The 27,722-nt window shown below is 39.6% G+C and overlaps 1 protein-coding gene across 3 annotated transcripts; it reads left to right on the top strand.

Annotated features, from left to right (window-relative positions):
- Nucleotides 1–183: 183 nt before the first annotated feature.
- LOC121290318 lies at nucleotides 184–27,183 on the top strand. Of its 3 annotated transcripts, none has more exons than XM_041210633.1 (11): nucleotides 184–286; nucleotides 5,750–5,816; nucleotides 9,697–9,773; nucleotides 10,303–10,402; nucleotides 15,404–15,471; nucleotides 17,294–17,398; nucleotides 19,081–19,171; nucleotides 21,442–22,859; nucleotides 23,353–23,413; nucleotides 25,151–25,223; nucleotides 26,067–27,183. In XM_041210633.1, the coding sequence occupies exons 1-11, from the start codon at nucleotides 206–208 to the stop codon at nucleotides 26,110–26,112; spliced, it is 2,187 nt and encodes a 728-aa protein (XP_041066567.1). In that variant the 5' UTR covers nucleotides 184–205; the 3' UTR covers nucleotides 26,113–27,183. The 3 variants fall into 3 exon arrangements, with proteins under 3 accessions (XP_041066567.1, XP_041066569.1, XP_041066568.1); XM_041210634.1 differs by having other exon boundaries at nucleotides 185–286; nucleotides 5,755–5,816; XM_041210635.1 differs by lacking the exon at nucleotides 25,151–25,223.
- Nucleotides 27,184–27,722: the final 539 nt, after the last annotated feature.

Raw genomic sequence — 27,722 nt, 5'->3', positions numbered from 1 at the left:
TCCAGCATTTTCTGTTTTTGTTTTTAGATTTCCAGCAGCTGCAGCATTCTGCATGCGCATTCATGTTCGGCGAGCCCCGTTCCTTTGGACCAATGAAATGTAGCGGATGCATTATGATGCATTTTTTTCTTTTAGCCAATCCGAGGGCGCGTTGCTCCGGTTTGAATGAGCGGCGGTTGGCGGAGCCGAGCTTGCCGGGACGGCAATGGCGCAGAGTGAAGTTGTTCACGGCCTCAAGCGCAATGGCTGTAGGTTTATGGAGAGGATGGAGCGAATATTCGAGAAGGTAGTGTGGACTATGCTGCCGGGAGCGGGCGGGAGGGGTGGGTTTGATGATTTGCAGCCGCGCTCGGCCGGTGCATGCTTGAGTTTGTAAGCTTCAACTGAGATGTGCTTTAAACGGGCGACAGTTGCTGTTGCTGCTGCCGTCTGTGTGAACATCCGATGGGAGGAATCAGTCAAACCACTGGCCCCTCTGGTATAGGGGGTTGGGGGAAATCAGTCAAGCCACGCCCCCCTGTTACTGGTGGGGGTGGGGATGGGGATGTTGGAAGGGATCAGTCAGGCCCCTGTTTCCTCCGGTTGGTAACTCACCTTGGGGTCAAATTTGACACCAAGACTACAAACTGTCTTCAGTCTCAACGTCTTATCAATGAGAGGGATGGAGTTGTGGCTAGGGAACTTTTGATTTCAAGTTTGAGAGAAAACGCTGGTCCAGGTCTTTTCTAGATCTTTGCCCGAGTTTACATGGTAAGGTCTGGGGGATAGAGTTTGAACTGACGAACGATGGCTAATACCTGTTGTTTTCCTCCTATCATGTTATGATTTCTAGTTGAGGTTACCCTGGACAATCCTATTCCCAGATTGGAACCCAGTTTGATGTTCATTTAGATATGTGAAGAGGGGTAATGGAGAGTCAGCTCATGTACTTTTAACAAAAGAATAAAACATTTATTAAACAACAGATGAACTATATCACAATAGTCCTTCACCCACAAGTATACCTTTACAGATATATACAGAAGGAGGAGGTGATGGTGTAATGGTAATGTCATTGGACTAGTAATCCAGAGACAAAAATAGAATTACCTGGAAAAACTCAGCAGGTCTGGCAGCATCGGCGGAGAAGAAAAGAGTTGACGTTTCGAGTCCTCATGACCCTTCGACAGAACTTGAGTTCGACTACAAGAAAGAGTTGAAATATAAGCTGGTTTAAGGTGTGTGGGGGGGGCGGAGAGAGAGAGGAAAGTGGAGGGGGTTGGTGTGGTTGTAGGGTCAAACAAACAGTGATAGAAGCAGATCATCAAAAGATGTCAACAACAATAGAACAAAAGAACACATGGGTGTTAAAGTTGGTGATATTATCTAAACGAATGTGCTAATTAAGAATGGATGGTAGGCCACTCAAAGTATAGCTCTAGTGGGGGTGGGGAGAGCATAAAAGATTTTAAAATATTTAAAAATAATGGAAATAGGTGGGAAAAGAAAAATCTATATAATTTATTGGAAAAAAAAGGAAGGGGGAAACAGAAAGGGGGTGGGGATGGGGGAGGGAGCTCAAGACCTAAAGTTGTTGAATTCAATATTCAGTCCGGAAGGCTGTAAAGTGCCTGGTCGGAAGATGAGGTGTTGTTCCTCCAGTTTGCGTTGGGCTTCACTGGAACAATGCAGCAAGCCAAGGATAGACATGTGGGCAAGAGAGCAGGGTGGAGTGTTAAAATGGCAAGCGACAGGGAGGTTTGGGTCATTCTTGCGGACAGACCGCAGGTGTTCTGCAAAGCAGTCGCCCAGTTTACGTTTGGTCTCTCCAATGTAGAGGAGACCACATTGGGAGCAACGAATGCAGTAGACTAAGTTGGGGGAAATGCAAGTGAAATGCTGCTTCACTTGAAAGGAGTGTTTGGGCCCTTGGACGGTGAGGAGAGAGGAAGTGAAGGGGCAGGTGTTGCATCTTTTGCGTGGGCATGGGATGGTGCCATAGGAGGAGGTTGAGGAGTAGGGGGTGATGGAGGAGTGGACCAGGGTGTCCCGGTCATCTTCCGACTAGGCACTTTACAGCCTTCCGGACTGAATATTGAATTCAACAACTTTAGGTCTTGAGCTCCCTCCCCCATCCCCACCCCCTTTCTGTTTCCCCCTTCCTTTTTTTTCCAATAACTTATATAGATTTTTCTTTTCCCACCAATTCCATTATTTTTAAATATTTTAAAATCTTTTATGCTCTCCCCACCCCCACTAGAGCTATACTTTGAGTGGCCTACCATCCATTCTTAATTAGCACATTCGTTTAGATAATATCACCAACTTTAACACCTATGTGTTCTTTTGTTCTATTGTTGTTGACATCTTTTGATGATCTGCTTCTATCACTGCTTGTTTGTCCCTACAACCACACCAACCCCCTCCACTTCTCTCTCTCTCTCTCTCTCCACCCCCCCACACACCTTAAACCAGCTTATATTTCAACTCTTTCTTGTAGTTGAACTCAAGTTCTGTCGAAGGGTCATGAGGACTCGAAACGTCAACTCTTTTCTTCTCCGCTGATGCTGCCAGACCTGCTGAGTTTTTCCAGGTAATTCTGTTTTTGTTTTGGATTTCCAGCATCCGCAGTTTTTTTGTTTTTACCCTGAGTCTCTGGATTACTACAGAGATAATGCTCTGGGGACCCTTCCTTCCCGCCACGGCCGATGGTGGAGTTTGAATTTGGTAGAAATCTGGAATGAAAAGTCTAATGATGACCATGAATCATTGTCGATTGTCGTAAAACCCCATCTGGTTCACTAATGTCTTTTAGGGAAGGAAATCTGCTGTCCTTGCCTGGTTTGGCCTACATGTGACTCCAGACCCACACCAATGTGGTTGACTCTTAAATTCCCTCTGAAATGACCTAGCAAGCCACTCAGTTGTATCAGACTGCTACAAAGTTGGTAAAAAGGAATGAAACTGGACAGACTGCATTGACTTAGGCACCAGAAACGACGAATAGCAAACTCATCCCCTGTTGACCCTGCAAAGTCCTCCTTACTAACATCTGGGGACTAGTGCCAAAATTGGGAGAACTGTGTCGCAGGCTAGTCAAGCAACAGCCTGACATAGTCACCCTCACAGAATCATATCTTACAAATGATGTCCCAGACACAACCATCACCATCCCTGTCCTGCTGGTGAGACAGGACATACCCAGCTATGGTGAGCTGCCGCCTTGAACCACTGCAGTCCATGTAGTGTAGTACTGTTAGGAAGGAGTTGCAGGATTTTGACCCAGCGATAGTAAAGGAATGGCGATATATTTCCAAGTCAGAATGGTGAGCGACTTGGTGGGGAACTTCCAGGTGGTGATGTTCCCACCAATCTGCTGCCCTTGTCCTTCTAGATGGTAATGATCGTGGGTTTAGAAGGTGCTGTTGAAAGAGCCTTGGTGAATTCCTGCAGTGCATCTTGTAGATGGTACATACTGCTGCTACTGTGCATCAGTGGTGGAAGGAGTGGATGTGGTGCCAATCAAGTGGGCTGCTTTGTCCTGGATGGTGTTGGGCTTCTTGAGTGTTTTGGGCACTGCACTCATCCAGGTAAGTGGGGAATATTCCATCACACTCCTGGCTTGTGCCTTGTAGATGGTGGACAGGCTGTGGGGAGTCAGGAGGTGAGTTACTTGTTGCATGATCCTAGCCTCTGATCTGCTCTTGTGGCCACAGTGTTTATATGGCTGGTCTGGTTCAATTCTGGTCAATGTTAAACCACGCCCCCCCCCCCCACCCCAGGATACTGGGGGATTCAGTGATGGTAATGCCATTGAACATCAAGGGGCAATGGTTGTATTCTCTCCTGTTGGAGATGGTCATTGCCTTACACTTGTGTGGTGCGAATGTTATTTGCCACTTGTCAGCCCGAGCCTGGATATTGTTCAGATCTTGCTACATTTGGACACAGACTGCTTCAGTATCTGAGGAGTCACGAATGGTGCTGAACATTGTGCAATCATCGGCGATCATCTCCACTTCTGACCTTATGATGGAAGGAAGGTCACTGATGAAGCAGCTGAAGATAGTTGGACCAAGGACACTACCATGAGGAAACTTCTGTATCTTTAGTTTATCTGTGTGTCTGTGGGTGGGACCTGCTTCCGGATCCCTGTTGCTAGGCAACTGCACTTTTTTTTATTCCTGTGTTTGCTTAAGTGGTAAAACTCATTAGAAATGCAAGCACCTTTTAAAGTGAAACTAAACTCAATTTTCTTACCACAAATACAGAAATATAAATCAAACTTTAAAGCTAAAACTCATTCCTAACACCCACAAATACAAATATAACTTACTTAAACTGTCTCTATTTCCTAACAATTAATAAAGCCAATGCTTCCACATGCTTTTAAATAGCCTTCTCAACTTTGTCCTGGCACCTTCATAGATATCCCCTGATATCTCTCTTTTTCGACCATGTTACAATTGTACCATTTTGTGAATCGTGTTCTCCTCCATTCTTCCTACTAATATGAAACACTTAAATGCATTAAATTTTTTCTGCCATATGTCTGTTATTTTGCCACTTGACACGACTCACTGGGAATAGTGCGCTGTAATATCAAGCCCCACTGTTCCCCAGGCCGTGACAAATGTGAAAAAGTTTGATAAAACCACCAGATTGCCCCAATTCTACCTAACTTTAATTGAGGTTCATTCAGAATGTGAGTAACAGGTTTGTAAACTTAATAAGTAAATAACTGTTTTTAGAACAAACTTGTTAACCAGTGGCAGTGGCAAAAAAAGAAAAAACTGCTAATCCCTAACTCTATAACCTAACCTCACTCTTCTTAAATCCCTATACACACATACAAGACACATAAGACACACAAAAATATGGTGGGTTAAAACAGTTCAATAGCACCAATTCCGGAGAACAGGGTTCGATGGGTTGATTTTGATCAATGTCTTCCAAATTCTTTTCAGTTCCTGTTGATGACACGAGGTGGTCTTCCAGCACTTTGGGTATTTAGCTCACTGGTTTAGCACTTGCTTTTCAATGTCTCTAACAGTGATTTTCCCCATTTGCCTCTTGATGGATTTTTGGAGCTAGAGCAGGTTATAAAGATAGGAGAAAAGGCCAGCTAGCTATTTTTGAGGAATTACTGGAATCTTCCACACACAGGAGAGAGAGGTTTTAGGTCTTGCTCCTTTCAGGCCAAGAGCTATTCTGCTGCAGTACTTTCACACAAAACCTGGTCACCTGGTCAGGAACCAATTAAAACGTTGTTGCCAGGCAGCTCTCTTGGTCCAGGACTCCTTTCCTGCACCATCCTGTCTTTCATGGCACACTCTGTTCCAGGACTGCAACATTGTATATATCTCATATCCTGTTCTTTCAAACAACAGCCATTGTAATTTTAATTCACAGTCCAACTGAAAATAAAAAATGATGTGTTCTTTTGTATCCTCCAGAAGTATTTTACTATCCTCCTCATTTAATATAAGTCACCAGGAATGTAGTAAGCAAAAAGCAGCCAATCACAAACTTTTAGAATTAATAAATTAATATATTTTTGGTGATCACCATGCTTTGAAAAATATGGAGTCAAAATGCCAATTATTTGAAAAAGAATCACTGATAGTGTTTCAAATATATAGATTGCAGTAAAGGTTTTTTGAAAATTGTTTATCATACATTTATCAAATGTACAAAATAATACTGACTTTATATGTAGCTTAACCCAATTATATGGACAAATGAATGTAATCTTTTTGGGTTTCTGTAGTACAGCCAACCATTTGAAGAAGACCTGGTTATTAATCTTGAGGATATGACTGTTGATACTCCATCAGGTAAGACAAAATAACTCGTCACATAATATCATTTCTCAAACTTACGGGACTTTTTTTTTATCCTTTCATTTGATGTGGGCGATTTGTTATCCATCCCTAATTGCTCTTGAGCTGAGTGGCTTATTAGGCCATTTCAGAAGGCAGCTAAGAGTCAACCACGTTACTGTGGACCTGGAGTCACATGAAGACCAGACCAAGGATGGCAGATTTCCTTCCCTAAAGGATATCAATGAGCCATATGGATTTTTATGGCAATTGATAGTTCATGATCACCATTACTGAGACTAACTTTCAATTCCATGTTTCATTTATTGAATTTAAAATCTACCAGCTTCGATGGACCCGAACTGTTATTTAATGTGGTTCAACCAAATCTAGTATTGAATGGCTAAACTGTGTGCTAGATATGTTCAAGTCTGCACCCATTGGTTTTGAAGGAGTAAAGATGGGTCCCATGATCATGAGCAACCAGGGAGGGAGACAATTAAAGTATTGCTGGGGGACAAGGCTTTAAAAGTGAAGATTTAGGACTAGTTGAGCAGATCAGTGGGTGCAGAAGTCTTGTGGTCATAGGAGTACCAAAAGCTAGGCAGCTAAGAGTTTAAAAGTGGAGCTGTAAATGACTAGAAAGCATCAGATGACAAGGAATTTATAGCAGAAGTGAGATGGATTGAACAAGGTGAGGTACGCTAAAGAGGAGAAGCTACCTGAGGATTAGGAGGAAAGAGTGAGCTTTGATGAGAATCAGGCAGCAGCACTGGTGGATGCAATTATAAGCGGATGCGGTGCTTGTGTCAAATTTCCGTCAAAGCCAGGATGTCAGTGCAACCTTCCACAATATAAGGTCTCTGGCAATAAGCTTGTTTAGTCACAAACAAACATTATAGAGGAAAATGTAGTAATTGTTCCACTGACATAGTTCAAGTAGATTGTGGCAGATGGGGTGAGCTGGGTAGGAAGGAGATTGGTGAGGTTAGTCGCCAATGGGTGAGTTGGGCTGGAAGATTGGTGAAGGAAGAGGATGGAGCTGTTGGTTTCTATTCTTATGAAGATGGTGACGAATGCCATGGTGGCCGCTTCAGAGAATGCAATAAAAGGCACAGTGTTGCCGTGGAAGTATTCAAAGACATTCAAACCAGGGATAATGGCAGGTGAGTAGGAATTCAGACACTAGGTAGGTTTAAAATTGAAAAGGAGGTGGTTTTGAATAGGTTATCTGTACTTAATGTTGATAAGACACCGGGACCGGATGAGATGCATCCAGGGATACTGAAGAAAGTGACATTGGAAATTGCAGAGATACAGGCTATAATTTTGCAGTCTTCCTTAGACTCAGGGGTGGTCCCAAATGACTGGAGAATTGCAAATGTTACACCTCTGTTCAAAAAAAGGGTGTAAGGATAAGCCTATCAATGACAGGCCAGTCAGTTTAGCTTCGATGGTGGGGAAACGGCTAGAAACAATAATTCGGGATGAAATTAATAGTCACTTGGACAAATGTGGATTAATTAAGAAAAGCCAGCATGGATTTCTTAAGGGAAAATCATGTTTGACTAACTTGCTGAAGTTTTTTTGAGGAGGTAACCAAGACGGGTCGATGAAGACAATGCTGTTATGTGGTATACATGGACTTCCAAAAGGCGTTTGATGCAGTGCCACACAACAGACCCAAGCAAGGTTATAGCTCACAGAATAAAAGGGACAGTAGCAACATGGATACAGAATTGGCTAAATGACATGAAACAGGGTAGCGGTTAATGGATGTTTTTCCTCTGGAGGAAGGTTTTTAGTGGAGTTTCCCAGGGGTCAGTGTTGGAACCCTTGCTTTTCCTGATGTATATTAATGACCTAGACTCTGGTGTACAGGGCACAATATCAAGGTTTGCAGATGATATGAAACTTGGAAGCTTTGTGAGCTGTGAGGAGAATAGTCCCTTCAAAAGGACATAGGCATGTTGGTGGAATGGGCAGCCAGGTGGCAGGTGAAATTTAGCGCAGAGAAGTGTGAGGTAATTCATTTTGTTAGGAAGAGCATGGAGACAGTATAAAATAAAGGGTACAACTCTAAAGCGGGTGGAGGAACAGAGAGAACTCGGTGCATAAATCATTGAAGGTGGCAGCGCAGGATGAGCGAGCAGTTAATAAAGTATACAGTACCCTGTGCTTTATTAATAGGGGCATAGTACAAGAACAGGGAAGTTATATTGAATTTGTATAAGTCCCTAGTTCGACCTCAGCTGGAGTATTGTGTCCAGTTCTGGGTTCCACACTTTAGAAACGATGTGAAGGCATTAGAGAGCGTGCAGGAGAATGATTCCAAGGATAAGAAACTTCAGTTGTGAAGATAGATTAGAGAAGTTAGGAATTGTTTTCCTTAGAGAAAAGAAGGCTGAGAGGAGATTCGATAGAGGTATTTAAAATCATGAGGGGTCTGGATAGAAAAATAGGGAGAAACGGTTCCCACTCATGAAAGTATCAAGAACGAGAGGACGCAGATTTAAAGTAAATAGTGAAAAAAGCAAAAAGTGATATGAGGAGAAACTGTTTTATGCAACAAGTGGAGTGCATTGCCTGAGAGTGTGGTGGGGGCAGGTTCAATTGAAGCATTGAAAAGGGATTGAGTCTTCCTAACTGAAAAGGAAGAATGTGCAGGATTACGGGGAGAAGGCAGGGGATTAATATTATCTGAGTTGATCATTTGAAGAGCCAGTGCAGACATAAGCCAAATACTGTCCTGCACCAAAGCAATTCTGTGATCCAGGAAGTTGGAGGAATAGTGATGGGTTGGAGGACAAAGCCCAGGGGAAATGATAAGTGGCATAACTAGATTACCGACAAGGGAGGTGGCAAGAGAGAAGGGCCCAGAAGAGATTCACTAATAACCAGTATTTAATTTGTGCATAATTCATCTTCAGATAATTTTGTTTAAATATTGGGAATTAAATATTGACATTACCACAGATAGTTCAGGATATTTGAGGATTTTAAATGACAACAAAAGCGATCTCACTTAATTTATTCTTCTCAATTTATCAGTCACATCCAAACAGAATATGAAATAATTATTGTAATCCCACTTTAACAAGATACAAAGAGTTTATTGAATTGTGCGAATGGCTGATGCGTTTAATATGTTGTAAGTGGCACACTTGTAATTCAATTCTATGGTAGTAGAAAATAGGTGTTGGTTACCTGGTTTAGACAGTTGTCCACCAAAGCTTAGGGCTGTAAATGTGTCCTCTCACTTAAATTTTATCCAGTACATGTCTGCTGTGTAATATTTACAGGAGTTTGAGTGGATTGGAGTTTACATAGAAGTTGGGTACAACAGTGTAAGTGTGAGAAATAATGAACATAGGCAGAAAGATACCCTCTCTGTCTCTATGATGTAAAACAATTTTTAAAAAAATTATAGTTACACCCAAATTAGATTAGAGGTTATCTTTTTGTAGCTTTTAAATGAGGCAGCCTTTCACATAGTGACAAAAGAACACTTACTGAAACCTTAATTCCTCTGAACAATGATTAGCTATTAATTCTGTTCCCGTGGGAAAGTACTTGGTTTCTAATTAAGCCCTTTCTCTGGAAAGGATGAAGAATCTACCATACTCACTGAAGACTAACCTTGGTGGAGGCTTATTTAGTTACAATCAGGTTGGCCTAGCTTAACCTGTGTGGGTCTTTTTTTAAAGTAGGGAAAATGTAGAGATCTCATGCACTGAAAATCTGAAATGAAAGTATTCTTAGCTTCAAATCATTGTGCTAAAACAATCCAACTGTATTTGGGGACATCTATTTAGAGTGACTTTTGAGTATTGTATTTTCATATTTATAAAGTGTGAAATTTATTAACATTTATACAAAGCCTTTACCTTTGTAGGTCCCATAATATGGTGCCCCACTGACTCTCAGCTTTGTCTTCCAAGAAAACAAGCCAGAAATAACTTTCATAAAAAGGTATATATGAAATAATGTATCCTGTAATATTTCCTGTTGCTTCTCAGTTGGTATCATGATGCATAATGTTGGTTTGAATTTCAATTGTTAATTTTTGACTTTGGGTATACTATACGTGGACATGGAAAGTTGAATTGATTATTCTTAAGACATACTTATTTCAAAAATTGGTACTGCTTTGAATTAGATCGTATGCGTAATGTGTTGGAGGACTAGGTCAGTTCTGTGGTGCCTTAGACACATGGGGCCACGTTGTCTTTGATCAGTTGCTACACTTTCTGTTTTGTCTTTCTGTATACTTCACTTTGATCTGCTTGAGTTCTCCTAGGCATGTGAGCTAGCCACTTAAGGTCATTTTGCCTTGATTAGTACATTAACTGATAGCCAGTTGTACTCTGAAAACCTTTTGGATGTAACTTCACAGAAAACTTGAACTTAAAATTTTTTGAAGTGTAAATGTCAGGTACAGCTAAACAGAACTAGGAGAAAACTACTGAAATGCTTTTCTTTTTCTTTATTTATATTTCAGTATGAAAAATTATACGAACCTGATGTAAGCCAGGAACAGGACAAAAAACTGTGTGCACCCGATGAAAGCCAGGAGAAACTGATGAGCACCAAGTTATCAAGTAAGGCAAACGTTCTTCCTATTGCTTCCAAGGTGTGACTGAGTTGTATTTGTGAGAGGCACCGGAACATTTTTCCTAAATTATAATTTAAAACTTTAGTGTGGACACTTAAGTCCCTTAACCCTCACTACTGCTTCTTTCTCATAACATAAATTGGAGTATTTTCTTGGATCAGAGATGATGACTTCAACTTTCCCCGAGCTGTCTTTGCTATAGTTGTGTTCACTCTGTATGTTTTTTAATTTCCTGCTCCCACCTACACAACCTACTGTGGTTCCTAACTGTCATCTGCAAACTTGGATATACAAGTCTATTCCTTCATCCAAATCATTTAGTATATGTGGATCACAGGTTAATAAAAAAACAGTTGTTACATCCTGCCAGGCAGAGAATGTTTCCTTTATCCCTACTCAGCTTTCCTACTTGCCAACCCATATAACAAGATTGCCTCCAAGACTGGGCATTTCCATTTTCGCTAATAATCTCTTGTGTGGAACTTTATCACATGATTTCTGGAAAGCTGTTAGACAAAATCTATAGACAGTCCTTTGCCTTCAGTGCTTGTGACTTCACATAAATAATCAAAGTTAGTCTGACATAACCTATCCTTCCCAAATTCAAGCTGACTCAACTCGGCAAATAGTGTTCAGTCATTCTGTCCATGATTGATTCCAGTAAATTCCCAAAATTGAAAAATTTACAAGTCTAGTGATTTGGTTTTCTCCCCTCAAGAACATAAAAAAAAAGGAGCTGGAGTAGGCCATTAGCCCTTCAAGCCTAATCTGCCACTCAACAAGATCATGGCTGATCTGGTATCTCAACTCCACCTTTGGGTACTATTCCCACATCCATTAGTACCCAAAATCCATCAACCTCTATTTTGAAAATTCTTAATGACTGAGCATCACAGTCCATTGATGTAGAGAATTCCAAAGATTCAAAAATCTTTGAGTGAAAAAAAATTCTCCTCATCTCAATCCCCCAATGGCTGAACCCATATTCTGGGACTGACTGACCTTGTTCTAGATTTCATAGCCACAGGAAATATTTTATGTTTTGATTAGGTCACCCTCATTTTTCTAAACTCAAGGAAATTTAAGTCCAGTCTACCAATCTTCATAGGACAATCCCCTCATCCCAAGACCTGTCTAATGAAACTTTGCGCTCCCTCTGAGACAAGTATGTCTTTTCTTAGGTAAGGAGACCAAAGCTGTCCACAGTACTCTAGGTGTACCCTCACTCTGTACAATTTTAGTAAGACTTTCAATTCCTTTGTAGCAAAAGTTAACACATTATTTGTCTTCCTAATTGCTTGTTGCAATTGCATTGTTCATTTTATGATCCTTGTACAAGGACACCCAGACCCTTCTGAATACAAACATTGCCCGGTTTACTACAGTCAATTCATTTCTCATCTCATCCAAGTTTGCCTTTTTAAAATTTAAAATCCTATTTTGTGACGCCCTCTTTCCTTTCAAGCCTATTATTAAATGCCACTCCCATCCCAGCCACTACATCATAACTATCTTGAGGTATGTCAACAACTACTAGAGCTCTTCCCTCCTTTGCTATTCTTGTGGTGCATTCATTGCTAATCGCTCTTACTGAAGTTCCTTTATTATACTAAGATAATTATTTATTTTGTTAATCTTGCCACTCCCCCTTCTTTCCTAATTTTGCTATTTCTTTTGAAGATCTCATTGCCTGGAATACGTAGTTCCAATCATGCTTCTTTTGTAGCCAGGGTCCTGTCAAGTACATCAGATCTTTTTCAGATGAATTTGTGCTTCTAGCTCACTTGTTTAATTTCTTAGTCCTGCACCACAACTGCCTGTCATGTATCTTTCTGGTCTTTTTTTTTCTCTCACTTTTTTGACCTCATACCTCTCTGGTTTAAATATAGATCATCCTATCCATGTAGCCCTTGCCTCACCCCAAAAATGGTTCCAACTTCTCAGGAACCTGCAACTCTCTCTGCTGCACTCTCCTTTCAGCTACATGTTGACGATCCTAATCTCTTTCTCCATTGCTGGTCCTGCACATGACACTGGGAGTAATCCAGAGATTGTCCACCTGGTTTCTGCTTCTTGATCTAGTATTTAACTTCTTGAAATCGGTTTGTAGAACTTTGAACCTACTCTTATCTGTCATTAGCTCCCACGTGAGCTAAGATTTCTGACTCCTCTTTCTAGTACAGAATCATTTGTATTTGATGCCCTGAACCTGGAAAACAACATACATTTGTGAATCTGATCACATCTACTAAAGAAGTTATCTAGCCCCCTGACTATAGAAGTTCTCATAATTGGCACTCGGTATCTTATTGCTATCTTGTACTTGCTCCTCGGTGCCTTACAGTTGCTCAGTGACCATCTGTCACCCTTTTTAATCCATGTTGCTGGTACTGAAAAGAGGTATATCTGTTGGAGAAATCCAGCTGCTCAAGTGATTCTCTTTCTACACTGATGAGATGTTTCCTATCCTGTTTCCCAATCATCAGCCAGTGTCCCTTACCAACTCTGCTACTGTTGGCAACCTGTGGGGTGAACGCTGCAGCATATTCTCCAGGAAGCTTTCTCCTTCGTGAATTTTGCAGATTCTGTCCAATTGACTCTCAACTGTGCAGCTGTTTGTTCAAGGACTGCAACCTTCAATACATACTTCAAGACCCTGGGTACATGCAATCACTTCTCTAGGAACTCTCCCTCTGGATTTAGGAAAGTAAGGAATAGCTGGAGCCAAAATTTACTGCTGGAGCATAATTAGTTAAAATGTAATTAAGCTTTCTGCTCCTTGTCCTATTGGGACCTCAATCCATTGGGAGAATTTGCCATTGGGATTGTATGAAGTTCAGTGGGAATAATTCCAGCCTAAATTGCATCTTTCTCTCTATCTTCCACTGATCAGTGAGACTGGTTGGTATATCACTACCCACATGAGCAGTGCTGTGGACTTATCAGAGTCTGATTGGATCACCAAGGAGATTTGTTAAATTTCATTGCAAGTGTCATTTTGTAGCTATTTTAATCTGAGACACGCCCTTCCCCTAATCCAAGAGAACATTAAGTAGTTGATTAAGACGGCTGACAATGCATGTTGGAGTGCTTGCTAGATATTAGGAGCTCCTCACAAGCAACATAAAGAGCAGCACAACTTGCCATTAAATGAGCACGTTGCCACATGGGCATACACGATTGCACCTTTAAAGATATGGGGCTGGGACAGCAGCTGCTTGCTTTGTAATCAATAGCGTGCACTATCAATTGGATATGTTGGTAGCTTTTTAGCAAATCTTCCAATTCTGAATTACTTCATAGGTAGAAGGGTCTAATGGAATGCTGAACTTTGTCTAGCAGGCTTTGCCATAGAAGTTATTGCGAATTGATTGATGTTTTCAAGATATTAAAGGGAATTAAGAGGGTAGATAAAAACTATTCCTGCAGGTTTGGAAATCTAAGACTGGGGGGGGGTAGCCAAACCTTACAGGGTGAAATTAGGAAATACTTTGCTAATGATGATAGAAGTTCTCTCTTTGGCAAATTGCATTTGATGCTAGATCAACTATTAATTTTAAATCTGAGATTCATGTTAATCTACACTATCATGGGGACATGGGGCAAGGTTGGGTCTATGGGTTTGGGTCACAGAGCAGCAGTGATTTCATTCAGTGATTGAGCAGACTCATGAGGCTAAATTGCCTACTCCTGTCCCTAACAGGACAGTTTGCATTATGTCAGCTATCTTTGTTTCCAAATGCCAGCATCCCAATTCTTGAGTTTGAAAAAATACTTTTTAAAGCTCAGACAGCCTGGATCATTTTCAAGTTTTTAGTATTGGATTACAACTGATGGAACAGTTGCCCAATTATAAATTTCACTAGTATTCGTGCTCAGAGCAAAAGCAATATTTTAATATCACAAAGAACTAATAATATAGGTTCTCTTCAGCTAAACAAAAAAAGAGGTTAGCTGTATTATACTTAAACTGATCTAAGTAAAATAATGAATGATGCACTGACTTTCATACACACACACATATGCGTACTCAAAGTTCACCTGCAAAAATACAGAGTGGGGAAGGATAGGTTGGCCAAATTCAAGTCCATTAAAGTTAAAAGGAATTCAGTCTGCAGCTTGGTGACTTGGCTGGCTTCAGGCCGAATCCAGTGCTTTTGGCATTGAGGTGATTTAAAACTGTGGGTGGATGATCTATTTGGTCTTCTAGAGACTCGATTGTGGAGTTGAGTAATTTCATCAAAATATCTGCTGCACGTGGCAAGGGAGTCAAAGCAGAACGGGCCCAAAAGTTTGCAAGTTGGTGGAGAGAGGGGGTGGTGGGGAGGAGAAAGGATCTCTTAGCTTCTCAGCTGCTTGTTCTCAGTTCTGCTTAAAACATACAAAAGGTTGGCTTGTTGTGTGATCACCCTTTCCAACTGACTGGTAATTCAAACATGATTATGTATTCCAGTTGTAACTTGGTTAGATCGGGTCTGGGAATTACCCCTCTTAACAGGGTCCTATTGTGCAAGTAATCAGGTTTGATGGATTGTTTCTGGATGAGCACCTGGATGTTGTGTGAATGGAATAGGTAATATGGTTTATTTGTATTCCTCTGAGGTCATTGTCTTTGGGATTTTGCAAACATGGGTGTCTCCATCTTAATGGGGTTGGAATGTGGAATATACAATAATGTAAACTGGGTAGTCACCTTGGCTGAGAGTTCCAGTTACTTCAGTCTGTTTTTAAAAGCCCAATTCATGTTACCAGTTGGCAGATTAAAAATCATTATTTGGCATAAAGCCCATCCTCATGACAAGCCCAAGGAGGATTGTACACATGGCCCACTGGTGAGGGAATAACCAAATGGAAATACAGTAGGAAATGTCTATATCAAAGTTATAATATCTCGTATGTGTTTAAAGTAGAAATGTCTATATCAAAGTTATAATATCTTGTATGTGTTTAAAGTGAACTTAGAATAACTTTTTTTTTTAAATAAAAGGTCAAACATATCAGGCTTCTGACACTGAAGTTTTAAAAGATGGACCGTGCATTCAAAGTACATCCAAGGTACAGTGTAATGTTTGATTGTGAAAGGAAGGTGTATGAATTAAGCTGTGATTTCATATGTTATGCAAACCACCTGCATAACATCAATGATCTTAAGTGCATAGAAGATTTGAGCTAGATTTCATACCAGTGAAAAAAAAATCTGCCTGTTCACTAATCTTTCCCCCTGCCTTTAGCATAGATTTTCTGTTATAAAGCTTGTTTCACAAGCAGCATGCTAGATGTTGTTTGAGGAACAAACATTAGTCAAGATATTGGGGAGAACTTCCCTGCCTTTCAAATAGTACATGAGATCTTCTTCATCTACCTGAGGGGGGCAAACAAGGCCTCGGTTTAAAGTTTAATCCGAAAGACAGCCTTTGCAGCAGTGCAGGGCCCTCTCAATACAGCACTAAAATATCAGCTTAGAATACAATTCCAAGTCTCTGCATTGGGACTTGAGTCTACAATGTCCATAGACAGCAAGACCTGGACAACATTCTGGCTTGGGCTGATGTGTGGTGCAAATGTTACTTAAGTGCCAGGCAATGACCATCTCCAACAAGGGAGAATCTGTCCATCTCCCTTGACATTGAGTGGCACTACCATTGCTGAATTCCCCCACGCTGTCAACATCCCAGAGGATATGATTGACCAGAAAATGAACTGGAGCAGCCATATACATACTGTGGCTACAAGAGCAGGTCAGAGGCTGGGAATTCTGTGCACCCCCCCCCCCCACCCTCCCAACAGGTTCCCCAAGACCTGTCCACCATCCACAGGGCACAAGTCAGGAGTGTGATGGAATACTTTCCACTTGCCTGGATGATTGCAGATCCAGCAACACTCGAAGCTTGACACCATCCTGGACAAAGCAGCCTGCTTGACTGGCATCCCGTCCACCACCTTAAACATTAACCTCCTCCACCACTGACTCTCAGTATGTACCTTCTGTAACATGCACTGCAGCAAGTCACCAAGGCTCGCTCCATCAACAGCACCTTCGAAAACCCACAACCTCTACCACCTAGAAGGATAAGGACAGTAGATGCATGGGGACACCACAACCTGCAAGTTCCCTCCAAATCATGACTTGGAACTATACTGCCATTGCTTCACTGTTGCTGGGTTAAAATACTGGTACTCCCTCCGCCTAACAGCACTGCGGGTGTATCTAAACCACATGGACTGCAGCAGTTCAAGAAGGCAGTTCACCACCACTTTCTTGGGCACTGGGAATAGGCAACAAATACTGGCCTAGCCAGCAACACCGACATTCTGTAATAGAGTAAAACTATCTTCTGATTTGGAGTCGAGAGTGCTACCGCTGAACAGAGGATGACACCTACTGGTATCCCATACATGATGCAAATTTAATAACCATTTCTATTTACCACCCTTATTCTAGTGGTTTATAAAGTGCAGGTGGTCAATAGAAACAAACTGATTAGATGCAAGGAGAAACTTCACACATTCGCTTGAAAGTTCAGTGAGTAGCTTAGCTTTACTATTGCAATGCAGACTAACTATTCCCAATTTTGATCAGCACTGGCCATACCAGTCTTAGCAAAGATGGCCTAATTATGATTTTTTTTAAATCTGTATGACTTGCGTATTTGTGTCAGTTTAATGGTGACAGCTGTTATACAAAAATTTGCCCAAACCAGAACAACATCTTTTGCAATAGTCCATCAAAACTTTTTGCCTTAATTGCTTTGCTGTGAACATTTTTGATTATGCTTGATGGAAGTATTTTGAATCAGGATGCGTTTTAAATCCTTTTGCATACTCAACAAGAATAAAATATAATACAATCATATGTTGCATCTTTTTTTACTACTAGTTACAAACCAGTCTCTCCATGGGGAATATGAATGTAGGAGATAAATATAAGATAGATGTTGACATACTGGCTACTGGCAATGATGACCTTGGAAAGCAAGTCTTGGTGAGTATCGCACTTGTATGTATATTTAAAAGAATATAGTATTTACATGGTTTGGGAAGTGATCAGCATTTATGGAATTAATATTTATGCAAATAGAAAAATCAAAAGTGACATTTAAAATTTGATTATAAATCTACAGAATATTGCTAATAAATCTGACTCAATTTTATGAATTAAACTTGTCACAGCACTTGGATGTTTAATCACACTTAAATGCGATAACAAATTCCTTCTTGATATTTGGTTTCAGGGATCACTAATTATGGATTAATATCTTGTAAATCATTCTGACCGTAATGATTTCATTAGAGTCACAGAACTCTACAGCAAAAACGCCATTGCACCCCACTGTGCCTATGCTGCCTCTTTGGAAGTGTAATTTGTTAGTATCATGCCCCTGTCCTTGGAAAAGTTTTTTTTAGTTTCAATTCACTTCCCTTTTAAAAGCAGCCTTGGGTTCTGTAACCACCCCTCTTTCTGGGATGACATTTCATGCCTAATGGCCTACTACATTTTAAAAGAATATAAAACCTGCTCTTTTGGTGATGAGCTTAAATTGATGCTCTCTAGTTTCTGACGCAGTAGTGTTATCTCATCTATCATTTCAAAATCCCTCAATTTTGAACATCTTTATCAGATTTCCTCTTGCCCATCTTTTGCTCTAATGAGAATAGCTCCAGGTTTCTTTAGTCTTCCCTCAATAACTGAAGCACCTCAGTTTTGGTATCATCCAAGTAAATCTCTTTTGCACCCTACTTATGACGTTGACATCTTTCCCACAGTAAGTCAGCCAAAACTGGACGCCATATTCTAACTATGGCCTCACTGCTGACTTATAATTACACTATTAATAAAATCTGGAATCATATGCTTTTTAAAGCTTTATCAACTCAAGATTTGCTTCCACATACTGGTGCAGTAATCTTAAGTTTCAGGTGTACAGGTCAGCTCTAACTGGAAAGTTTTGCCTGAATAATTCCAGGATTGAGGGACTACAGTCAATTGGATAGATTGGAGAAACTAAGGTTGATCTCCTTAGTGCAGAGAGAACTATGAGAAGCTTTGATAGAGGTGCTTAAAGTCATGAAGGGCTTAGAGTAATAAGGTAAAACCCTTTCTAATGGATGAAAGGCCAATAACTAGACAGCACAAATTTTTGGCAGAAGAACCAGAGGCAACATTAGTTAAAAACTTGTATGGTATATGGCGTGGTGAAAAACCTGAAAAGAGAGAAAATTGCAGAGAATATGGGTAAAGAACTAGTGGGACCAACTGGCTTGTTCATTGAAAGAGCCAGCATGGACTCAATAGGCCAACTGGCCGTTCCTATGGAGTAGGATTCTATGATGAGACCCTTCATATTAGCCATGCTGCCATGGAAAGGCATCATTAAGGAATCTGTTTCCTACTTGTAGGGATTGAAATTTTGAGGGGAGAGTTGGTGCATGTTTTTCGTGTGCATTCTAATAACTAGTTTCAAAACAATATTGACAAAGGGCCTAACTCAAAAGTACCTTGAAAGGATTGTTTTCCCAAGAGGAACTTCTTGTGACCTACACTGTTCGGATCTCTGGATCTAAGTATTGTTGTTTAACTAGCAATGTGGTATAAGTGCTTTTAAATAGAAAAATGTAGAAAGCACATGGATTTTCTTGTCTTAATCATTAAACGTCTTTTTGAAGGTGGAATGTGTAGGGAGGGCCAAAAACAAACCAGTGATCATGTTTACCCCTACATCGAAGGTGAAAGTTGGATTGTCACATGCTTATCATGGTAAGGTTGTTTTGTAATTGTATCAATGCTGCCTAAAATTCTATGTCCATTTTCATTGTAACAAGAGATTTCTATCTAGTAGCTTTTTTCTATAATTCAAAATCTAATTTAGAGACGTCTTATAAGTTTTGAATATTTTTTGATGCTTGTGCAAAAAGAAGCCTTACATAGGAAAATAACCTTGTATGCCAGAAATAAATCCAATAAATTGGTACTTGGAGCTGGAGGATATACCTTTGCTTTAGATTTTGGGTAAGCCTGGGATATTTTCTGGTTATAGCAGTGCTGGTCACTCCTGTAAGTGATGTTAAATATCTTCTGTTCAGGAGTTTTCCTATACCGTCCAATATCTAATTATACAATGGCATATCCTGAAAATGTAACAATAGGGTTCCCTTATAATCTGAAATGGATAATATGTTTCATGTGTGCATTTCTCCAAGCATTTTGAAGACGTACTGAAAAATATTTAGTGAAATGAGGCTATTTACGAATGATTAAAGCAGTTTCATTTCACAGATACCAAGAGAATGTACTAAGCAGTAAACAAGACAAAGTAGCCTTGCCAAACTTAATCTCACTCCTCTTGAACATCATAACCGTGCACTCTGCTTTCTGGAAGCTGTTTTTTTTTTAATTCTTTTTCTTTCTTTATAGTTTCTAACCGAAAAGCCCAGAACTTTGTTGATAAGTTCCTTTATTGAAAGCATGACAAACCCTGCATCTGTTCTTTTCCTTTTGTTAATTCTGATCCCAAGGAGAGGAATTATTTACATGAATTGAATCATCCTCAACATAATTGGTATGATAAGACAACATCTGCAGCTATCTTGGCTAATGGGCGAGGGATGAGGCAATAAACTGTCATTCTGTCATTGGAAGTGTTGTGACATTCCACTGCCTTGTCCAGCTTTAATATACATCTTCAAAGACTAAAACCCCTCCTTTATTTTAAAGCACCACATCAAATGCAGCTTAAATCTTTCTGTGGGGGGAAGAAATTAAATTTCATGAAATGTGACAGCTTCTTAGGACCTTTAAGGTTAGTTGCATGTAAGATACACTGGGTAAAACCTGTAAACATAAGTGGTTCAAAAGCTGTGAGGGATAGTAGGTTTATCATGATAGGTAATGGCATATGTGGTGCAAAATTATTTCAGTATTGTGTTGATGCTTTTGAGGCAGTTGTATTTTGTCGGCAAGCTGGTTTCCTGCTCCTAATCAACTCCAGGGAAAAGTTGCTCAGACTTGTTCCCAAAAGAAAACAGCTTTGTATTTATATAACACCTTTAACATAATAAAACGTACAAATGTGCTTCATAGGAGAATTAATTTTGAAGTAGACACTGTTATGTAGGCAACTGCAGCAGCCAATTTATGGAAAAATGGATCCACAAGCAGCAGTGACATAAGTAAGTAGTCAGCCTGCTTTCGAGGTCAATGTTGACCAGGAACGCAAATACCTTGCTGCTTTTTAAATATGAATGAAATCTCCGCTGTAACAAGTCCCACATTGGGGATTGGAATCTTTGATCTTCTGATTACGAAGCAAGAGTGGTAGCTGAACAAAATTAGCACTGAGCCAAGTTTACTTCATTTTTCATGTATCAAAGCCAATATACCTTCTCGCCATATACCTCAATCCACTTCTGTCGCCAGTGATGCATGCGATTGATGTAATATTGTTCCATTTATACTTTTCCCTAGATTCCATGTTCTTATACTAAATATTTTACACTTCATATTGAGAAACATCCATCACCTGTTAGCTCATTTGTAAAATATCCAAATTCTTCTGAATTTGATTGTTATTTTTCATTAATTTGTCTGACTCCTATTTTGGTATCATGCACAAACTTTACTTACTTTATTTTCTGTTTGTGCGCTCTATGAACTGTTTCAGTTCGAAGTTTTTGCATTACATTGCAGACTTAGGACATTGATGAAAATTAGTTCTCTAGTTGTGATGGCCACTCGCCACATAGAGTCCTGTATCACATTTACAAATATACACTTGTTCCTCTGTTTTCCCATTCAGTGTTTGTGTAACTGAAATCATCCATGGTTAAAATTTCTGGCTGTTTTACAGTACTTTCAAATCATTAGTGGAATTTAAGTTACAACAGTATTTATCAGATAAGTCTTTTGTCAGTGAAATTTTTTGTATCTATGGCAGCTTCTCATCAATATTTACTGGTTTCTGGTAGGGCCAAATGTTACTTGCACTTATTTTGATGTTTTAATGTATGAAATTTCTTTGTCTCTTAAAGATTGCAGTGATGACTTTCAGACAACAATTTCTGGAGATTTAAATCATTCATCAAGATCTGACCATGATGACAAAGATGATTCAAATTTAGCTTCTTCTATGTCCTATGACCAGTTGTTGGCGAAGCCACTTTGTGGACTTGGTAGCAAAAAACTTTCTTATCCGCTCAGGTTTGAGAAAAGCAGAAGCAATGTATTGGATTTGAGTGAAACTGTATCCACTTGTATCGACCAATGTTCAGTGGAAAGCCACGATGATACTTCATCTGGTTTAAGTGATACAACACTTATTGATATCTACCCAAATATGCTAGCTTCGATGAGTAACTTGCTTGACCGAAGCTACAAGATGCAAGTTGCCTCAAGATTAATAAAACACTATCGACGTCTCCAGTTAAATGCATGGAAATCGAAACTAAATACAACTCGAGATGGAATAAGAATGAAGGTCAAGATGGATACTCATGCATTAAAGAATGTGGAGGATTATCCTATTCTTGAATTAAAGGCATCTGCTGGAGCCACGCTTATGAATGGAAAAGTTTGTTCTCTGAAGAGATATGAAACCACAGAATGTAATCTTGACACAATTCTGTCCACGGCTGCTGCTGAAGGTTCTATGTCTGCGCAGCAAACAAATTCAAAATCATCTGAAGTCGAAACTTCCAAGTTTAGAAATTCATTCGATGATGCAAGTTATTCTCGGCCACTACTACTAAGCCCTCTCAACCCAAAAAGTCCAGTACCAGTTACAAATTGCTGCAACATGAGGAAAACTTCACCTTGTATAGTAACTTCTTTGAATGGACCATCTTTGCCCCAACTGGATATCATGACTAACTCCAGTTTTAAATGTTTAAGCACAAAACCCAATATGGCAAAGGCACATTCACCATGCTCAAGCTTCATTCTTAACCATCCACCAAAGGCAAAGCTATCTCCGTTGAACAACAGTACAGTGACAAAACAAGATTCTGTAGTAGCAAATTTCAGCAGATCACCATTTAGAATGCTTTTGTGCTCAAGTAACATTTCCTGTACTGGCCAAAGTAGTAAACGGAGGCATTCATTTTCCTCTGGGAGTTCTGTTCCAACCATGTTCCGTTCTATAAGGAGCCCATTTAAAACTCAAGTAAAAGAAATGGATGCATTTGAATCTGTGTATCGTAACTTGGTTTGTACTGTGACTTCAGTTAGAAACACGCCTTCCCAGCTATCAAGAAAACGGGCTGCCTGTATTGACCAGTCGAGGGAAACTTCTCGATTACCATTAAAGAGGTTCCGCTCGTTCCCAGAGCCCTCTAATTCAAGGCAAAGTCGTCAGGAAATGTTGCTGCTGAATACCGTACTGCAAGGACAGAATTACCACTCTAAACAAATGAGTGGCTTTTATTCCCCGAGAAGCTGGCATCCCAGAGAGGTGAGGTCTTAATTGTTTTTTTTTAAACCCTGTTAGCAGGATTTTAATAAAAACATAATTATGGATATTTGAAACATCCATATTTTGCCCAGATGGAGTGTCAACAAAGAATTAGCAGTGGGGTTATAGATTTTTGTCATTCCATTTTTAATGTAGATTTGTTTGAATGTTTCCATTACTGTACGTAAACACATTTTGTTGAATAATTGAAGGATTTTAAAAATGCAGGGGTTTGGGGATAGAACCAGGGCATGGGACTAACATACGAACGTGCAAATTAGGAGCAGGAGCAGGCCCGCAGAGAGGCTAACTGGGTTACTCTGCAAATGAGCCAGTACAAACTCAGTGGGCCAAATGGCTGCCTCCTGTGCAGTGCTATTTTATGAATGTTACTATCTACTATTTGCTTATAACATTTGAGACACCTGTAATGCAATTCAGCCCATTTTGACTTCAATTCTGTTAATAATTTTCCCTTTTTTAATTTTTCCAGAATATTACTTTGGGTCCATTTATTAAATGGAAAGATAATGCTAGCATGTACTCCAGTTGTGGTATGTATTAAAATATATTGCCTAGCTATTTATTGTTAGTTACAATCCACGTAATGGAATTGCTCTGAAGAAGTCATTAACTCTGTTTCTTCCTCCACAGATGCTGCCAGACCTGCTGAGTTTTTCCAGCATTTCCTGTTTTTATTTTAGATTTCCAGTTTCCACAATTTTATGCTTTTATATTATTATTTGTTATAATGGAATTGCTTTGCAGTTGTTTGAACATTTTCAGTTGAGGGTGTTTGAGAATAGATGGTGACTCAATATTTCTGAAGTTTTGCATTGTCAAATTCTAATATATTCCTGTGAAGTGGAAACTGCTTTGTGGCCAACAACAAAGTTAAGATATAACCACACCCCTGTCACCACTCCAGCTATGAAACCTTGCCTGTAAAATACAAACACTCCAAAGTCAACTTTCAGTACACGATACTGTTGGATTTCGGTGATCCCTTACAGTGTATTCCTGTTACTTGCAACAGCTGTGCAAAATTGTTTTGGCCTTGCAGTAATGCAAAACGGCTTAGAAAATCGATCATAATGTGCCATATTACACGAGGTTCCAATATTCCTGGCAGCGGTGCATTTATTCCACACTGCAAGTACATCTCAAGCCATACAGGGCACCTGTAGTTATCCATGGTGCCTGTCTGAAACTAGTCTTAGGCCCCAGATTTGTATCTGCAATGGACCTGTTTTCTTTTGAAATTTGTTTGCCCTGACCGCAGCATTCACTATGCATGCACCTCTCGTTTCTCAGTTGCACAGCATTTAACCAGTGGTAGAGGAGCTCTAGAAACTGCTAACCAAAGCGTAAGCTTCCAGTTTCTGTTTTTAGACTTTTGGCTTACATGATCAGGCTTGCTCCTTCCAGCTCCACCTTAAAAGCCCAGGCTGCTGCCAGACACCAGCTGAGGCCCTCAACCAGTGTCCAAGCTGGCTGCATTTGCTCCACCCCTGCAAGCAGCAGACTGCCTCTAAGGCTGAAACTGGCAGTTGTAGCTTGCTGATGCTGTCACAATGGTGCTAGCAAACTAAAGTGCTGTGGTTATTACATTGCCTTCTCTACATATGTGTGCCCTGAATTCACAAAATGCAATTTCTAAGCTCTTGGGTGTAAATTGAGAGAAGACTTCAAGGTAAAGGAGAGTCCCTTTTAAAGGGATCTTGTGTCTTTCCTTTGATGTCCAGTTGGTTTCCAACTCGCGCACCAAGTTAATTTCACAATGCTGCAGTATTATTGATGCCTGTTTGGTTTAAATGTCTTCAAGCTATTTTTATTTCACTTGAAATAATTTTGTATCTCGCAAACATCAGAGAAGATGCAACAAATTTTTCCCTATTGGTTGGCTTTTTATATTGTAACAGTTGCTTAAGCATATAGTTAACCCAAGCATTAGATTGGGAAAACTGCTGATCTTCTGATAAGTGAGTCTTTCGAGTTCCTGTCCTTAATTTCTAATCTACTCTTGGGACAATAGGCACAGTTGCAAGGAAGATAAAAACAACTGGGAGGAAACCTTTATTAAATTTAATGGTAAGCACATATCCACATAGAACTTGAAAATAACAGCGATTTTTCTGAAGATCACATCAGTTTGAGGTGAAGACCATCCTCAGTATTTCATATTCATAGTTGTGCTGTGTTGAAATCAGTCCTGCTGGTTAAATGATGTTTTTCGACAGTTTTTTCAGATGCAGATTGAGCAATATCAAATTTAATTTGCTTATTTTTAGGTACCGCTTTGCCTGTCATAAATAGTTCAGGAAACACTGTGAGCTTATGTTTATCACCCAGACTTCAAAGCAGGTATACAGAGAAGTATTAATTTTATTATACAGGTTCTTGACCTTCAATTAAACTCTGTTGTGACTAGCCTGTTACAATTGAAGGACCTAGATTTAAATAACCGAGGCAGATTATGTAAGCCTTCTGTTTTTTTGATTATGGAAGAAATTTTCTTAAGCTCTTGTAATCCTATGCTTTAGAGTGCGCAGCACTGCAGTATCACTGGGTGTTAATTCTTTTGCAATATTTTTGTGAAAACTTCATTTTTGCCACCAGATGCAAAGTTTTTGAACAAAAATCTCTCTCCTTCAATAATACAGATTCCATCTCGTTGCCTTCATTCTTTTGCTCCCTTTATGAGATAAGCTATTATTCCTGAAGTTCAAAATTATATTGAATAAGTTTCCCAGCTATGTATTTCCAACCCGTGCTTCAGTAAGGAATCTGCACAATTTGTGATGATTAGTATGTTGGTCTTCTGAGAATGTGCAGATGCGAGTGTGAAAATGAAAAGTTAGCATTGCGGTTTCAAAGTACTGCAGGCAATAATTTTCAATTCCTTTCCACCTGTTTGTTGAATTATGCTGAAATGGGCAGCAGCACACTGAACTATACATGTAATTGGTTTCACATTAACTGCTGTTTGTTAGCTCAATATTGGTTTGTGCTTAATTTTAATACAAATATTCAGTACAAAACTGAAGTAATTGTAAATTCTCCAATAATTTGAATAAATCTGTGAAGTGAGATTTTAGTGCTTTAAAAAATTGACTGAATTAAAAGTAGAAGAAACAATTACTAGCTGGAATGTTGGAATTCAGGAATTAGTGGCAAAAATAACTTATTTTTATTTCCCCCTAACAGAGTGTCTAGAAAACTGGACTATAGCAAACTGAACACCCCTGTCTGAACTACCCTGACTTCATTAAGAAACTACAAAGTGCACCACAAGCCTGTTTTTGTTGTTTCTGGCTATGTTAATCCTTTAACTGACGATGCTTTCCAGTATTATAAGCATTTTTTTAAAGTACTAATATTTAGTGTGTTTTCCACTCTCCTCTTCCTCTCCCATAAATGTGACACTGTGCAACTTGAGCCGCAGGAGATTGTCTGGTCATCTCCCACAAATTTTGAAAACTATCAGTAGTTGGTACCTGCACCTTGGTGAAGGAACACTATCTGAATGCTGGTCACTGCCACATTTGAATCCTAGGCCAAGGTACTGAATAAAATGTAAGCCATATTACCATTACACCTTAATAGCAGAATTTGAGTGGGAAATTATTTATATATTCACTTTGTTTTGTCTAATATGTACATATTTTGTTACTATTTTAGTCCTTGTTAGTCTTCACTATATTGTGATGCACATTACATCTAAAAAAAAAACTTTCCTTTATGGCTCTGATTTTTTTATTGCTATAATTTTTATGTATTGTGCTGAATTTTATGCAATATTTTCTTATTTGTATACGGTTAGTGCATTACTAAGATGCATATGGATCATTTGGTATGAAAGCAGTTATGTAAACACATCATAGGTTTAAGGTCACTTTTTATGGACTATAATTTAGGTGTCAAGACCCAAACTAATTCTGAAGCAAAAACTGAGTGAAATACACCCTCCAGGGCCCTTGCTTTGCAATCAGAGAGTGTTTATATTACAAGTGCGACTTCAATGTAAAAGGCCGTTGTTTCACAATTTACTACCGTTGCAGTGTGAAATTTTCCTTGATTTCCATGTACTTGCTTGTAAAAATAAGACTTGTAATTTCTTGCTGGTGTCTCTTTAAACTTGGGCGATTTTTCACTGAATAGTACCTGCATCAAGAGAAAATGCTGAAGGTAATTTAATCATAGTCTTGTCTTGGCATTGGCTATTATCAATAGCTGCAAGCAGAAATCTGTTTTATGTTAAGATTTCTGTGCTTAACTTATTTCTTGTGAAGTAAATTTGGAATAAATATGAAAATCTTGGCTCTCTACAGTGACTTCACTACCAAAGGATGTATAAGGCTTTACATAGAAAAGGTTATGGGCCCTGACAACTTGTTGGCTGAATAACTGAAGACTTGTGCTCCAGGGCTAGCCATGAACAACTACAACACAGCATCTATCTGAAACAAAAACAGAATTACCTGGAAAAACTCAGCAGGTCTGGCAGCATCGGCGGAGAAGAAAAGAGTTGACGTTTCGAGTCCTCATGACCCTTCGACAGAACTTGAGTTCGAGTCCAGGAAAGAGCTGAAATATAAGCTGGTTTAAGGTGTGTGTGTGGGGGGCGGAGAGATAGAGAGACAGAGAGGTGGAGGGGGTTGGTGTGGTTGTAGCGACAAACAAGCAGTGATAGAAGCAGATCATCAAAAGATGTCAACAACAATAGTACAATAGAACACATAGGTGTTAAAGTTAAAGTTGGTGATATTATCTAAACGAATGTGCTAATTAAGAATGGATGGTAGGGCACTCAAGGTATAGCTCTAGTGGGTTTTTTTTTTTATATAATGGAAATAGGTGGGA

This window comes from Carcharodon carcharias, chromosome 18 (genome assembly GCF_017639515.1).
Source record: "Carcharodon carcharias isolate sCarCar2 chromosome 18, sCarCar2.pri, whole genome shotgun sequence".
NCBI lineage: Eukaryota > Metazoa > Chordata > Chondrichthyes > Lamniformes > Lamnidae > Carcharodon > Carcharodon carcharias.
The sequence above is the reverse complement of the archived record's forward strand: the minus strand, read 5'-3'. Positions and strand labels throughout refer to the sequence as shown.

Coding starts and splice junctions, on each gene's coding strand:
- LOC121290318 (XM_041210633.1), top strand. CDS start 206: ATGGCGCAGAGTGAAGTTGTTCACGGCCTCAAGCGCAATGGCTGTAGG. Junction 15,472..17,293: donor GCATTCAAAGTACATCCAAG/GTACAGTGTAAT, acceptor TTTTACTACTAG/TTACAAACCAGTCTCTCCAT. Junction 25,224..26,066: donor TCACCCAGACTTCAAAGCAG/GTATACAGAGAA, acceptor TCCCCCTAACAG/AGTGTCTAGAAAACTGGACT.